General features: G+C 37.7%; 1 protein-coding gene across 50 annotated transcripts in view; it reads right to left on the bottom strand.

Moving 5' to 3' along the window:
• Positions 1 to 16,670, bottom strand: part of CLASP2 (cytoplasmic linker associated protein 2) — a 143,961-nt gene that overhangs the window by 84,646 nt on the left and 42,645 nt on the right. For 42 of the 50 annotated variants that reach the window (XM_064419082.1, XM_064419152.1, XM_064419091.1 and 39 more), the window contains one exon: positions 2,623 to 2,769. In XM_064419082.1, the coding sequence (XP_064275152.1) occupies positions 2,623 to 2,769 (147 nt within the window). Of the gene's footprint in view, positions 1 to 2,622; positions 2,770 to 3,275; positions 3,484 to 16,670 lie in introns of those variants that run through there. The other 8 variants (XM_064419309.1, XM_064419311.1, XM_064419316.1 and 5 more) reach the window with 1 other exon arrangement.

The following is a 16,670-nucleotide window of genomic DNA, read 5'->3' as shown; positions in this document are numbered from 1 at the left end:
AAATGAATGGCACTTGCAGTAATCTCAGCCTCTGCTAAATACATTTTCTATCTGCACTGAATTCTGCCTGGTCACAGAAGGCTGAAGATGAGAAACTGCAATAAAACCTTGCTTCAACTGCAGGTCACTTACATGACTTTGGAGATTTTTGTGGAAGGGAAATAAAAAGCAACACAGTTAAAGGAGCTGCTCCTAGTTCTTCCTCCAAGGCTGAACTGCAACTTCTGAATATGGATTAATGGATATTTGAGAGTCAGAGAAAAGGGACAAGCAGGACCAACAGGTGGCAGAAGCATGAGGGGAGCAGTGAAAGCCTGAAATACCCATCCAGTGCTCATGAGGAAAAGGCAAAACATGGCACACCCACTGACTACTGACTTGGAATGCAGTGGTAGCACATGGATTTGGGACTGTAGGATACAGCAGATTCTTACTACATCAGCAAGAGCAAACAACTTCCAGAACTATAAATGTACTCCATGGAGATGGCAATTTTGAGGCTGGAGAAAAATCTTAGGTGTCCTTTAGGCACCTGCAAAATAGATCCTACAGAAACTGGATGTGAAAAAGCATCAAGGTTTTGTTGTAGCCATAAAGATCCAGGAAGTCTCCAGATAAACAGAACAGGATGCCCTAACTGGGCTCATCAAAGACCATGATTCTCTGTGGAATAAAGCCTCCTACAACCAGCATTTTGTCCCATAATGACATTGTGCCTCTAGACACTTCTCCTCTTCTAGCAGTTGTTTCTGACCACTCTCAGATGGGACAGTGGATTGCCCAGGCCTCTAGTCTGACCTAGTGTCATTGTTCATATGAATATTATTACAGGAAACTCCTCACTTCTGGAAGAGACTATGACCTTATTGTTTAAGAAATACATTTGGCATCTACACTAATGTTCATGATTAGGTTAGGAGATAAGGATTTGTAAATACTGTATTAAAATTCTGACCACAGACATCCTACAGAATGAAAAAAGAAGGGAAATAGATGGGTATGTAAACACACCCCAATATTTTCCTCAGTTGAAAGGAGATGGCATAAAGCAAGGAATGACCAAAGTAGTCTGGTTTTAGCATGCTTAATATTAATTTTTTTTTAAGTTTGGCAATATAGGAAAAAGAGAAAACACAATGTACTAATTTTTGGGGTTTTAATCTGCTTTACTACTGTATTTTCAGATAAATTGAAAAATCAGTGAGTGGTTGTTCTGTTCTTATCTCCCTTCACCTTGTATCTCCATGTTTTTACTGCAGAGCATGTAAAGTGAAAGCCTACATGTAAAAAAATACATTAAGAACCATCTATATTTAGTAAAATAGTATTAAAACCCCATCTTGAAATAAAGAGGAATCCTAAGCATTCATTTCTGGTGTTATGTATGTTAGTCTTGCATGCAAAAAATACCATGCTTCAGGTTAAAGAGATTAGTTATTGATTTATATTTACTCATTTGTAACTCTTGGTATGTGCAATAATAACAACAATAATAAATATCAATGAGAATTTCTTTTATGGAGTCTTTTAGGTGGTATTTTCTGATACTACTCTGATATATATTCCTATCAATTCTCAGTTACACTATGACAGTGTTGATCCAGCCCTATGGAGATCTTTTCAATTTATTAGGAATTCTTAAGATCACTATTGAAAACCAATAAATTTCCAAAACATCAGCTGTATCTTAGTAATGTGAAAATACTTAAGGCAGTTTGTTTGCCATGTATATCTTCTTCCAAATTTTATATTTGCTTTGCAGATCACATATGAGATAACATGAACAGGAAAATGGAAAAATTGCTCTTACAAAAACCCCTTACTAAAAGAATCACTTATTCATAAAAACCCTGTACCTGAAGCACGGTGTATTTCCACAGAATTATGTGGGATTTTTTTCTGAATATGTACATGAACCATCAAAAAGGCAGCCACTTCTTTAAAATAAACAGTGGCTTTTGTTAGACTACCCCCGCCCTAAAAAAATGCGGATTTCCCTGTTCTAAGATCATAATTACTAAGCATTCCTCATACACTGCATTAAAGCCATACCATGCAAAAAAATCCTGCCAAGGGTTTCAGCCCTCATTTTTTATCTTTCACAACCAATTTCACAATACTGACAGTTAAAAGAATAATAATAGGAGTAATCCAGGTGTAACATACACCTCTGATGAGGGCTCTGGGCAATGGCTAATCCTTTCTAGCCACGTGAAACAGCGCAGACCTACAGTAAAAATTTAATCTATACAGACCTTCTCCAAAATTTCACAGGATATTTATGTATACAATAAGTGCAGTGTGGATTCCAGCAGAAACACCCATACATGTATATGTATATATATTTTTTTCCTTTCACCAACATAAATGCTATCTCCAGACATTAATTTTATTTATAATATGAGAGACCTTTATAAGCTCAGTGTACACTCACAAAAATAGACAGATATACACACACCTTTACAGATGAATAATTATATAAAACAGGGTCCCTCACTGTTCTCAGCTCTGCAAAAATACTGCAGTCATGAATTAAACATCACCTTCCAAAGTTCTCTGTTTTGTGCCTCTCTGGCAAGGTTTCTGGGAACACTGATTAGAATCTGAATAGCTTTACATTACCTCCAACCTTAGGCCCACCAGCTGATCCTGGCTTTCTTGCACTGTTTGAAGGATTTCCTGGCTTTTTAGGTGCTGGAACCTTGAAGGCTGAAGCAGCAGATGATGGCCTATTTCCATCCACTGACTCTTCATCATCAAAGCTTTTGTCTAGAAAAAGATATGTTAAATAAAAATAGAGCTATTAGAATGGGTGTATTTTCATTTCCTAACAAAAACTATTTTCCTTCACATTTCACAGAAATTCACAAAATGCATAAATAAAAACAAGTATTTATCGGTTTGTCTTGTCTCTGATCTAGGAATAAAATGACAATGAAAGATAAACAGCATTTTCCACATTTCACATTCTTATAAAATATTATTTTACCTTCATAATTAACCACAGTAGAACTGAGCATAAAAAATGAATCCTACACATCCACTCCCACAAAGGTAAAATATCTTTGCATGGACTGAATTTTTTAAAGCATTTCTTAATATTTTTCCAAAAAGAAAGCCCTTAATATAATTTTTATCATTCCAGTCTACCGAAGAAAAATACTTCTTCTTTTCCTTCTTTCACTCATGCATGCATTTTCTGCTACACATCCTCCCACAATGTGTCTAACTAGCACTCCCTGTCTCCTTCCTTCCACCCAGATTTTTCAACTTACAATCACAGATCCTCTTGCAGATCAGCCGCCTCATTCCTCTGATAGCTCTTCAATCCCCTCACCCTAGGACGGACCCAGCACCTCACATGGCCACATGCAGTAAATTCTTAATACTAATCAAAGATTCTATCAAAATCTGCTCGCAAACACCCTAGATCCACCACTGAGATTTGTGCCGGCATCTTTCTCTCCCTTCCCTGCACTAGGTGCTGCACAACCAATGAGCTGCAAGGTGACATCATCTTCTGGGAGCCAACGCCAGAGGAAAAGGTGAAAATTCTCCATGCAAATAAATTCATTCCCACACATGGTATTTGCCACTATTCCAATCCTTCGTTAAAAAAATTAGACAGGCAGACAATATTCCGGGGCTTGCACTCCTCTTTCCTATAATTTCAGGTTTGTGTATTTTTAATCATGAAAGAAATTCATGCCTAGTGACTAAACAGTCTCAATTCAAAATATTGTGCCTTAAAAGAACCCCAACATATTCCAACAGTAGAACATAATGTTTTTCCCACTCACTTAGGGAAGAAAGATTTATCTATAAGCTTGACGACAGAAAACATCCAGCCTATGGTTCTGATAATAAAATGGGCGAGGCTGAGACACAGCTGCACGACAGTAATGAAAGACTAATTTAGCATACAACCTGCTCCAAAACCTGCCATTTGTAAAAACACAGCAACAAAAAAAAAATTAATTGCAAAACTTCATCATCTCTGGAATGGTTAACTGTTTACCCTTTGCTTATTCAGAACTTGCTGCCAGGGAAATGTCAACTATATTTAACAATGCAGCCGCCCAGAGGAAGGCAGCTTACATTAAAGGGTATAGCAAGGTTCTGTCCAGCAGCACTGGCAGCACCATCGAACGTCAGAGCACCCTGCATTTAACATGTCCAAGATCACTGCTGCTATAGTTAGCACATTTTTCTTGCATTTGCCAAAAGCTGTGTTTTGCACTAATGAATCTCCATGATCAAAGAAACAAACCATCACAAGAAGAACAGGGATGCATATTAACAATTTTCATTAACATTATTTCCCCCTCTCCTATAAGCACTGATTTTTAAGTGAATCTTGCTAAGAGTAATTGTTTGGATCTGTAAACTCTCCGAATGGGAGGAAAAGGCATCAGCCTTCCCCCTCACTGTCCTGTGTGTTGCCATGGAAACAGCACTCCCGCTCAGCATACGGGCTGAGCCAGAATACATTTTGATCCTGATGCTTTTACTCTCACTATCTTAAATAGAACCAGACATCAAGATTTCGAGCAAGGAGAACCACTAACGCAAAGGCCAGATTAAGTGAAATGACTTAAACACTGTCATAGAAGGGTAAATGGCAAGGGTTAGTATCTAGGATACCTGCAGCATTACAGGTAATTTTAAATTAGAAATATCTTGCAGATTTTTGAACAGCATGATCAGATCAACACTGGCACATGAGTATGGAATCATGAAAACAGACTAAAAGTGAAAACAGACTTGGCAAATAAAAATGGTTCTGTTGCTGCACTTTCAAATCTGATGAAGAAATAAGCAACACACTGATGCTACTACCCAACACAATGCAGCACTGATATGCAAATATTGCACAAGCCTTTGAAACAATAAAGTTATTTGCAATACAATCCTAAAACTAGAAAGAGAACATTTGCTCTTTTATGCAACATCTCCTAATCAAGAAAATCTAGACAACCCCAAACAACTGTGTACTTTGAGAACCAGTGACTCAGACAAAATAATTTTATTTTTACCAAACAATTCATTATGAAGGAGTTATCAAAAATGGGTAATTTTAGAAGTTACTGCTCAACCCTAAAATGTGCAAATAGAATTCCAGAAAAAAAATGCAAAAGCAAATGTTTCGACCTACTGATGTGCTGTGTATATTAGAGGATACATGAAATAATGTTCTTGGTAATACTGTCAAATTACTTTGCCTAGCTAAAGAATATTTTTTCATACATTTAAACAATTCTTATCACTGGATTAAAAATCTACACTATGAAACAGTTTTATACAGTTTTTCAGTCCACACAGAACTCATCTTTTTAAAATAAACGTCTATTTTTTTAAGATACACAGAACTGATTTAAGCCACTGATACATGGGTGTTCTTAACTAGACTTTTCATGGTTTATGTTAAAATAAATTAAAAATTTCTGTGCAGTTACTTGAAGTGTTCCAAAATAACAGCACAGTACCATAAGCACGTAAAATTAATGGCCGAAAAGGATCTGTTTGAATTCCATTAACACTGAAGTGATAATGCAGCTGAGCCTCTTTTGTTCTGGATTTGTTTATTTTTTAAATAAACATAAGCAGGAAAATGTCATACTGTCTTTTAAAGAAACCAGAGGTTTTCCCCACCCTTTTAGGCCTTTACACTTTTATTTCCCTAGGATTTACCATCAAAATCCTGAGTGATCTTTAGGGAGATTCCATTTTCAGTCTTACACTGAAGAAGATCCAAAACCTGAAGTCTGTATTTACAGCACTTCATGAAAACAGAGCATTGTACTTGCTTCCCCTACAATGCACCTTCCATGTGCTCTCACTCATCTGCAATGATCCACTTGGTGGTAGCTCCTGTAAAAGCATTTCCATGTACTTCAGCATGGAGAAGCCCAGCTCCAGTTGTAACTGCTGGTCCCCAGGGCATAATCAAGGAGCAGCTCTGCTCAATCTGGCTTTACTACTTGCCTTTGGCTGGCCAAGGAAGCAGGGATGGAGCTCCTGACAGCCAACAAAGAGCATGGGTGTCGCTGTATTTCAGTATCAAACTGCCTCTGATGTTAGTTTTATGCAGTCTACAAACAAAATATACCTCTACAATGGAAGTCATAAAAGCCTAAATGTAACTGGTACTTTGAAACAAAGCCATCTGATAGATGCAAACTTTTTTCATTCTAAAATGACTGGATAATTTTCATTATAGGTCATTTTAACACTTTCAGAGTATCAAATTTTAGGTATGCAAATAGACCTTACAGCTGAGAAAGTATTATCCAAATAGTTTTTTAAAACAAACCTCCAAGGTAGTAAAAATAAAAAGCTGTATGAATTGCTAGCAACCCACAGAACATATTAAAGGCAAAACACAATAAAGACACTGAGCCTCAGTTAAATCCCACAACATGTTTTTGTACTTGATATGCAGTATTTTAAACCACAGTGCATAAGGAGTTTTGGAGGTAAGCACACCATACAGAGAAGAGCCTGGAATCTTGTACTGCCAAAAGCTCCTGAAGAAGCCTGATGAGCAACAAATGCTTTCACTCTGGTACAAGCTCTCTTCCAGATAAGCAACTTCAAGGCAGGGGAAGAAAAAATTCAAGAAAAGGTTGTTTTTACCTTCACAAAACTAGGAACTCAAGATTCAAAATCTGACCATTAGAAATTTTCTTTCCTAATGGAGGGCAGAGATCTGTCCATAAAGGATGCTCTGCAGGTACAGTGCACCAAGTGAACTGCTATCAATGAACTGCTGTGCATTTCTACACAATCTCTGAAGAGTTGTCTAAGAAATATTTCCAGTAAAAGATCTAACAAACCAACCTGCAGGACACATCAGAACCCAAAGTCGATCACACTTTCAGACCTTATGATTTACCAAAGTTATTTGAAGATTAAATCCATGCAGACAGACCAAAACTTGAACTATCACAGAGCATTAAACACTAAAATTCTTAAGAAACAAACTACGTCATTTGAACTAAAACTAAACAACATATATGTGCCATCTTCCTTATAGCATTACTCTTGGGGGCCAGATCACAAACATGTAGTGTATGTTTTCTGAAATATTCAGAGAGATCAAAGCATAAATGTTTATGATGAAACTTGATATTCAAAGAACATTTTAGTACTCCCAATATTTTAAACTCCAGAACAATTTACTTACTGTGATTTGCCTATACAGCAGTAAAGGTAATTATGTATCCAATGAATGTAAAGATATATACAATGACCAGGAGAATCTAGAGGAAAATCTAAAGTTTTTCATATCCAGAGAGAAAAAAAAAAATTCATTTTCAAAGAAGATTACATTAGAATACATTTATTGTTACTGCAACTCAAGCCTCCACCTTAGCTGGTTTGAAGATTCGCATAACTAGTGTGACATTGTTATGTAACACTTTGTAAGCCATAGTCAATAACAGAAAAATAAAACACAGTATCACCTAGACAGCAGTACAAATACATAGATCTATATTCTACCTGCACTACTCAGCAGTAGGAAATCAGAAGTTAACTGACTTAAAGCAGATCCTCAAGTGACACCATGAGGGCAAAAAAACTGAATCCCCTGCAGTAATACTTAACTAAACCTAGCAATAAAGGCAAATCTGGATACTGTTTTCAGTAGCAATATCTTACATATCTAACACAACTAGGGTTGTAAATACCAACTTGCAGCATTTTACTGTAGATTAACAAGAGTCAAACTAGAGAACACAGTATACATAATATTTACTTATTTAATAAAACTGCTTTTAAACTGACTGCTCAAAACATTTGTATCAATTTTACTTCAATAACTGATCATTATAAGCTTTACTAACAAATACTATTTACCTACTGTTAACACTTCCTCTTTCACATCATAAAATATTTATGAGGATGGCTGCAAAATCCTGCCTAAGCAAAAAACCCCAAGTAGATGAACTCTCTAAATTTCCCAGTCACCTCCCCTTTCTGTGCCTACCAAGACACCCACTGGCAGTCTCCCTTCAGTGACTAACAAACATAGACTGCATCAATTACTTGGAACATCTGGGACTGGATCATTAGCTCAATTCCAGATGAACTGGTGTGGCCTACAACAACTTCTGTCAAGCATGAAAATGAAGCCGCAAGCACTACACATGCATCAAGTTAGCTGATCCCTCTAATCCATACTTCAAGCCAATGCCCCGCATGCTTTAGTGAGAACTTTATCCCTTACACATCAGGCATTCCATACAGTCCAAATCTGTTTGTCCTGACACAAAGGACAGGATTCATTTGCCTAAGCACAGTCATCTAAAACCAGTTTAGACAGTCCTGGGCACCCTGTCTGGCGGCCAGCTGACATTCCAGAAGGCCACAGATCTCTGGCAGTTCTTGTGTCACGCCCGCTCGCTCCATGTGGCTACTGATGATGGTGTGAGGCACCTGGAGTGGCACCACACACCTATGGCTGGACAGATGAATTGCACCTAAGAAGCTTCAGATCTATCACAAAGGCATCATTCCTTGGCATCCTCCCCGTGCCACAGCAGGTCTTGGGATCCTAAACCATTGGGAGACAAATCCTCGTGGCCAAACAAAAGCCTGCTTCCCACAGTGATGGAGCATGGCACTCCTTGGGACAGTACTGGAGGCACAGAAGTAACATGAGGCCATTTACTGACGGATTTAACTTTACTTTGTGTTACCCCTTTGCTCCTCTTTGCCTTCCTGAAGGAAGCAACTGCTCCAATGACAGTGCTGGCAAACGGTTCTCTTCTGTGCAATACATGCTGATGCTTACCAACAACATCTCAAACTCCTGCCAGAAGAGACTCCTTCTTCTGCAGTAACCTCACAGGGGATAGACAAGATAAAAAAAAATACCAACGAGAAGAGTGTTTGAAGAACAACAAAACTTGGTACAAAAAACCCCCAGAGTTCTTCAACCAAACATATTCTTTCACATGCTATTTTTTCAGGCAGTTCCAGTGTCTTCAAAAAAAAAAAAAAATCAACCAAGAATCAAAAAGGCAGCAAGTAAGGGGAACAAGAGTCAGTAATAGGAATAAGGCAAATATTTACCAGTTAAAATTTGCTGTTGATCTGTTCTCAAATTTTAATAAAGTTCCTTAGTTTTCCAACAAGCAAAGCTCTCCTACAGTCCAGCGATCAGTTACAGCACTGAAAGAGGCTCACATCTGCTTTTGGGTTTTTTTAATTCTGTTGTATGCATTTGATCTCTTTTAAAATATGATCCTCAACAAATAGGACAAAATAAAAGAAGTAAAATGAGGAAGAAAATACTAGGCCTAACAAAAATTTTAAAAAAGAAATATTTAGGAGTGGCAATGGTACATGTCACAATAATTATCCACATTTAATACAGGCCTATTCTAATGACATTAGTAGTTTATATATTCTGCTCCACAGTTTCATGAAGGACTATGTTACAAAAAGATTAATTTAAAAAAAAAAATTAACATATCCCCAGTATTATTTTCCTAACCCCAAAGAAAAGTTAGTCTTACAGTTTATCTTACTACCGTCTGAATAAAAGACAAGACTTAACTACAGGTTTCAAATAAAGCTGCAATAAGCTCAAATAAGCAACTGAGCTAATTTTGCTCCCAAGTAAAGCTTCATTCCCATTTCTAGCTCTAGAATATCCTCTGTAAACCCAAGTACTTTTCTAATTTTTACCTATTAAAGACAGTTTCTGCAAATCTTGCCATATTTTACATTTTTACAATATCTGTGAAATTACCATAGTCCACATGTTTAAATTAATTAATGAATCATTTACTCCTTTCTAAATTCTTGCAATTGGACTTTTGTCCAAATGTGTAACATTTCCCATATGTTACTGAACATTTCCCAGCAAACTTACTGAAAACTGAAGATGCAGTCAGTATCAGTGTGCTTTAACAATCACCAATTTCACTTTCTTGACATCCTTCCTGAGGCACGTTCAATGGCCTTCTGAATCAACACTTAATAGTCTACAACCTATTCACAAACAAAGCACCATTTTCCCAGTAAAAGGAGAAGAGAAAGATAATGAGGTTCTCCAGAATTCATGACAAGGTCAACATCTAAAATAGGATTCAAGACTAAACATCAAGGCTGAAAATAAAACAACGTGACGTTATTGTTCTTCAACATCTGTACTGTGTTATTGCTCTAGGCCATGCTATTTAGACCACACTGCACTATGTCCAGCATTAACAAGTCAGCTGCCTTTTAGGCAGGGGGAAGGCAAAAAGGTGTAGGAAGGACACAGACTGGCCTTGCAGAAGAAATCAAAGACTGAAAGTTTTTGGCATTTTAAACACACAGGTTGAATCACTAGCTGCAACACAGAAACTGATGTGATACTCCTCTATTTTAGCATTAAGTAAAACATGCCTACCACAGCACAAATGTTTTGATCTCCCACGAAATACCAGAATTAAAGCTGAGAGAGTAACCTCTGAGGCACTCAAGATTTCTGCTAAATGAGACAGTACTCTCTCAGAGAGTTTCCCCTATCCAGACGGGAAAAATTAAAATGAAAAATGGTTATTAAAATGAAAGGAGGTAAGTCACTTTAAAAATGTGATAAAAAAAGAATGAAAAATAAAAAGCCCTAACAGAACTTTTACTTGATGCCTGGTAAATTTCTGTGAGCCACTTTATACATAAAAGATTCCTAATTTCCATCAAAAGTGATGGTTTATTTAACTGTTGAAGCCTTTCTGAATTCAGACTCCACTTGTGGCCAAACCCTTCACTCTGTTGCTTAAGGTGCCCTCTAAAAAGCTGCCACTTGAAGTATCTTCTTGAAGTATAAACTCCACTATTTGCATTTAAAATATTCTGTAAACCAATGGCCAGTCTTTGCTCAGTAGGCCTGGTTTAATTTCTGTCTTTATTATTTCATCTCCAGAAGTAATTTGATTTCTTTCTTAACAAATTCTTTTTGCTTATACATCAAGTATCCAACTCTCAATAGCACTAGCATTTTCTTCAGTGAATCTAATGACCTATTTTACAACCAATATGTTCGTCACAAAAATATATTTTATCTAGAAACCACTATCCATAAACTGCAAGAATATGGCTAGCATTATTGATGTATATAAGTACAGAAAAGTAGCAAAGAGAACCACCGTATTTACCTATCTGCAGCTAAGTCAACCAAACACCTGATATCCATTGAGAAACTATTCAATTCAGGACATTTCCAGTACTTAATTCAGTGACACAGAAGCACCTGGGCTTAATGACTTGAATTTTCAAACTATCAATTACATCACAGCAAGGGTAAGAGAGGCACTCACAAGTACCATGTTCATTCATCTTTATTGATATCACAACTGTATGTGATAGGGAAGGGGCACTGGATATATGTAACATCAATGAGAAGGTTTACAAACAGAGAGCTTAAATTGGGATTTAGTATTAGAGCGTGACAATGACAAATGTAAGTCTACCATCAGAGAGATCGTGATAGCAGCTAACATTTGCATTAGCTTTTAGTGTGGCCCATTTCTGCATGTTCAACTCCACTTGCATGTTGAAAATGTAAAACAGCAAGGCAGACTGACAAATAAAACATAGACCCTAGAAGCAGAAAGTGCAATTTGAGCACACAGCACGTAAAATATTGAGAGATATATTTTTCTGCATTTTACATCCATGTAGTTTAGGAATTTCAAGTTAGTATTTGCACATGAAAACATGCACACCACAGCACAAAATGAAAGAAGCTGTGAATTGCCTTTCAGCTCACTGATCCACCTGACCTCTATCTCATATAGTCAGAAGTAGAGATTAAGAAGATATGGTAAATTATCTTTCTTTTACTCTCAATGCAGCCACTTCATTTGTGGGTAATAAAACTGGTGGTTTTAAGAGGCCCAACTCTCCTCATACTGGACTTCTTAACACAGAATCATAGAATGGTTTGGGTTTTAAGCAACCTTAAAGATTGTCTAGTTCCAACCCTTCTGCCATGGGCAGGGACATCTTTCACTAGACCAGGCTGCTCAGAGCTCCACCCAACGTGGCAGTGAATTCCTCCACAGATGGGCATTCATAACTTCTCTGGGGAGCCTGCTCCAGTGCCTCATCATCCCAAGTGAAGAATTTCTAGTCTAAATATACCTTTTCCAGCTTAAAGCCATTCTGCCATGCCTTTGTAAAACACGCCTCTCCAGCTTTCCTGTAGGCGCCCTTTAGGTACAGGAAGGTGCTGTGAGGTCTCACTGGAGCCTCCTTGCTCAGGGCTGAACAATCCCAATTCTCTCAGCCTGTCTTCACAGTAGGGGTGCCCCAGCCCTCCGATGATCCTTGTGGCCTCCTGTGAACTCACTGGACAGATCACCTCCCTTGCCCTGCTAACCACTCTGCTTTTGATGCAGCCCAGGGCAGAATTGGGTTTTGGGGCTGCAAGCCCACATTGCCAACTCATGTCCAGCTTCTCATCCACCAGCACCCCAGAAGCTAAAAAGCTCACACCACATCTGGAAAATCTGAAGTGCCTGGCATATGGCTAGGCAGCCTTAGTAGCTGCCATTTCTCTAATTTTGTGGGAACATGATCCAACCCCCAAATAATATAGAGACTGTTTCTCACAGTGTTTCTAATGAGTTTCTAAAAATTGACTCGACAATGCTAAGAAATTTTAAACAAAAACAACCTACACAGAAATGTAGAAAGTTTGACCTTTAAGTTCAATAGCAAACCTCACGCTAAGTTCATTGACCAAAGGACTTTTATCAGGTCAACAAACCAGACAATCCATAATGATAAAAGGATTTTTTGTCAAATAGAAATCTACTCATGCTCATTGCTTAGGCAATTGTGGAACACCATGCAGCTCCTGATGTGATGAAAGCAAAAATACCTCATTTGAAGAAAGTAATGTTTTTCTGCAGGGTCTTAAGAGCTTTCCTCTACAACTTCAGCCCTTCTCACCTTTCCTCAGGCTCCAACTATCCGTAACTTTGAGGGCTTTTAAGCGTTTCTCAGTTGAACAGAAGAATTTTCACATTAATTAAATATACATTAAAATTTTGTTGTCTACACTCCATATAGCTGGGAAATTCCTGTGAGTTTTAAATTGTAGTTACTGCTTGTAAGAGTCTACATACACAGCTAGTTTTCAAAAGGCACTTTCAAGTTATCGACTGCTCTTTCCAGCTGTTGCTATGAAAGTGTATTTTGATGAACAAGCCGGGCAAAGAAAGCAGACACAAAATCCAACCCACAAGTCTTTAAAACTAAGATGCTTGCATAAATAGAATACACAGAATGGAATTTCTGATTCAGGTCTATACTACAGGAGACCCTTCACCTCGAAGGTATTTCAGACACTGAAATGATCCAAATGTAGCTTACTTGCTCATCAATATTTATTAAAAATAACATGTAACAGTAAGGAAATACTCTTGGTATTTCATAGATAACAGAGATGAAAAGAAACCCTGCAAGGCAAATATCCAATCAGTCAAGTAGAAGATTTGTGCAACATCTATGAAAGGAAGCCCTTAGTAGGCCTTAAATTTCTCCTGTGGCTGTTCACAATTCTAATGTTTTGGGTTTTTTTTAATTTGTTTGGTTTTTTTCCCCAAAATATACTTTAAAAATAATAACAATAAACAACCCCACACCAAACAACCGAAAACCATGTAATATTACCAATAGTCTGGAATAAACAGAAACATGCAGATAGAATGGGAAACACCAAAAGAAATTTTTTTTTATTATGTAACTTGTTCTTAAAAGCTAATAAAAACTGACTGCAGCACTCCAGATAACCAACACTCTTGGATGATCCATTAAACATATGTGGCAATCTTTTTAGTAACTCATGTTTCATGTTTAATGAAAACAACAACAACCACTACCACAACCCACAAAATTCCCTGACATTTTGAAAATGCCATTTAGAAACAGGAAGACAAAACTTGTAGTTATTACCCTAAAATATATTAAAATAAAATCAGGTGCACTTATCATTCTAGAAGCTATGCTGGCTTTGAGAAAACAACTGTGTCTGTCATATGTTTGTAGCTCTGTTTTTTTAAATAAAAAGTGCTCTGAGTTGCACTTTGAATTCTTCCTTGAATTATTTTTTCTATTCACATCAGTCTTGAACCTTGCTCTATTCATCCATTCTCTCTCTCCATCTTTTCATACAGCCTTTGGCTTGTTTACACACTCCCTCCCTCTCCCACTCAGCCGCTTCACGTTCCCACTGTTCTTTTACTGCTATTAGCAACAGTACTTGCACTCTATAGACAAAACACAACTCAGAATCTATGTTAATCACCGGCAGTAGCATATGACCTTGCTGTGCAAAGAAGCTTTGCACTGGTTCGGAACAGGAATCCCATTCCAGCTCATGGTGTCTGTCCTTGCTCTCTCAGGCACAGCCATGCCCCAAACCATGTGCCCACCAAGCACTAATAATGGAGGAGGAGTGGTGGGAGCAGCTACAGGAAAAGGAACCACTGCAGGTGTGGTCAGCGTGGTAAAGAAAACACAGGCCCAAACAAGAACAGAAAAGGGAGCAAGTGATACACTTCTACCCCACACAAAAACTTCTGCTACTCTTTATATTCCCACACCCAAGAGACAGCTCTGAATGGTACAAAGTACCACAGTCACAGCCTGACCAATTTCTAGGCCAGTGTAGAAATTGCTTTATTATCGTTGTTCACATGACTCTGTTGGTTTAAAAAGGTCCCCTACCAAAGGATAAGAAAAATCAGAAACACACCTCAGAAATCCACATGCACTAAAATAACATATATATTTTAAATCAAGCTAACATCTCAAACATCAATATAGCTTCTGAACCTTTAATATGTCCAATCCCTTTTTCAGTCAAAAGTAAAATATTAAAGCTGTACAGCACCCACTTCACAGAAACTAGTTAATCAGATTAAAGACTTAGGAAGACAGCCTTCCCTCAGAAGAACATCAGGGAATGGAAGATAATTGTTCTCATGCTTTAGGACCATGCATACATTAATCAAGTATTTTGAAAGAAGACAAAACACAAAATTTGATATGCATATGCAGTAAGACAGAAGGATAATTTCTATTCATAAACCAGTCACATATGCTTTATCATCTAAAATCTGAAAAGTGCTTTAAGTCATGAAACATCAATACATTGTACGCCATTTACATAAAAATACACTAATAAATAAAGAAGTGCTTATTCACTCTATGATACAAAACAGCATACTTAGTATACACTAGTGCAACAAATGTGTGCACCAAATATGTCCTCTTACAAAGCTGATTATATGCTTTTAGATAGCCCTCAAATACCTTATGTCTGGTACTGCAATATGTTTAGTACATCTTAAGAAAACCTATGTCTGATCTTCCCTATAAGGCCATTTGTAGTTTTAGGCAGATAATTTTGTCCTTATCCTAATTACCTTGCTCAACTGGGATCAAGGCAGTTCCTCACCTACAAATCACAGTGTAACATAGCACAGACTGCCAAAAAGGTGAGGAAACACGACTGGAAGCTGCTGAACTACAAACCCTGGAGAGAACACACAACGTGATGTGCACAGTGATTCTGTTCGCCACCTCCTCACAGCAGCCTAATCTGGTTACCAAAGGATAATGGCAGAGATGCATTATCCTCCCCAAGGAACAAGGAAACCAGAGCAAGGAACAGTTCCTGGCTGCTTTACCTCAACAGCCTGCACAACTTGCAGGGCAATCACAGACCTCCACTCACACAAGCATGTGAAATGCCTTTAACACCGAGGCAGAGCATGCTTTCCCACTGGCACGTATGCACTACAGGAGAAGTTACGGTCCATTTGTTTGCTGGGCCACAAGCACAGGATTATTTTTTTCCCCCCCTCCACATTCTGCCAACAATAGCTTGGAGAGCTTGAGACAGTTAACATGGGGGCAAACAGAAAATCTGGTTCTTCCCTTTAATCTTCACTTGAGAAATCAGATTAAGATTCAACTGCTAAGCATCACATTTTATTTACATTTCTGCTTGTGCTCAAGAAAACTGGAAAAAAAATTCCAGAAAGTTCCAAAAAGCCAACGTCTTGCATTCAAGATAAAACTGACATTACCACTTCTAAATAGCATTTCCTAACATACTCTGCAATTCTGTAATACATCCAGGCTGATAAGGCGAGCAAACCAAATAAAACAAGTCAAAAAATCTGCTCTCTGGAGTATCTGCAAAATGCCTTCAGCCTAGTCTCACAAATACTAAGTTAAACATCCATACTGGCCACAACAAAGTGACATTTTGCTGAGAAAAGACATTTCTAAAAGGCTTCAGAATCACTAACCTTAAAACATTTTCTTCTATGTTGCATCTGTTAGGTAGATATACAGAATATTTGCAAAATAAAAGACTGCAGCCAAACCAGCATTAAATTTAGAAAAAAAGATTAAGAAGTTTTCTTAACAGGAACTAAGGTTTTGTTTTCCCTTGCAGTTTCATAATACAACATCAGAAGACTGAATTCCTTGTAAATGTGGTAAGCAGTAGTTTTAAGAGAGACCAACAGCTACATAATCATCCTACACACTGTTAATTGTATCTGGCATTATTGCTCAAAGCTCCTACACAGAATGTCAGCTGACTGCCTGAACAGTACTTTGTTCTTAGTGCCTTTGTTAATGACGAATTA

This window comes from Passer domesticus, chromosome 1 (assembly GCF_036417665.1).
Source record: "Passer domesticus isolate bPasDom1 chromosome 1, bPasDom1.hap1, whole genome shotgun sequence".
In the NCBI taxonomy this organism is placed as follows: domain Eukaryota; kingdom Metazoa; phylum Chordata; class Aves; order Passeriformes; family Passeridae; genus Passer; species Passer domesticus.
This window is presented reverse-complemented; position numbering and strand designations above follow the sequence as displayed.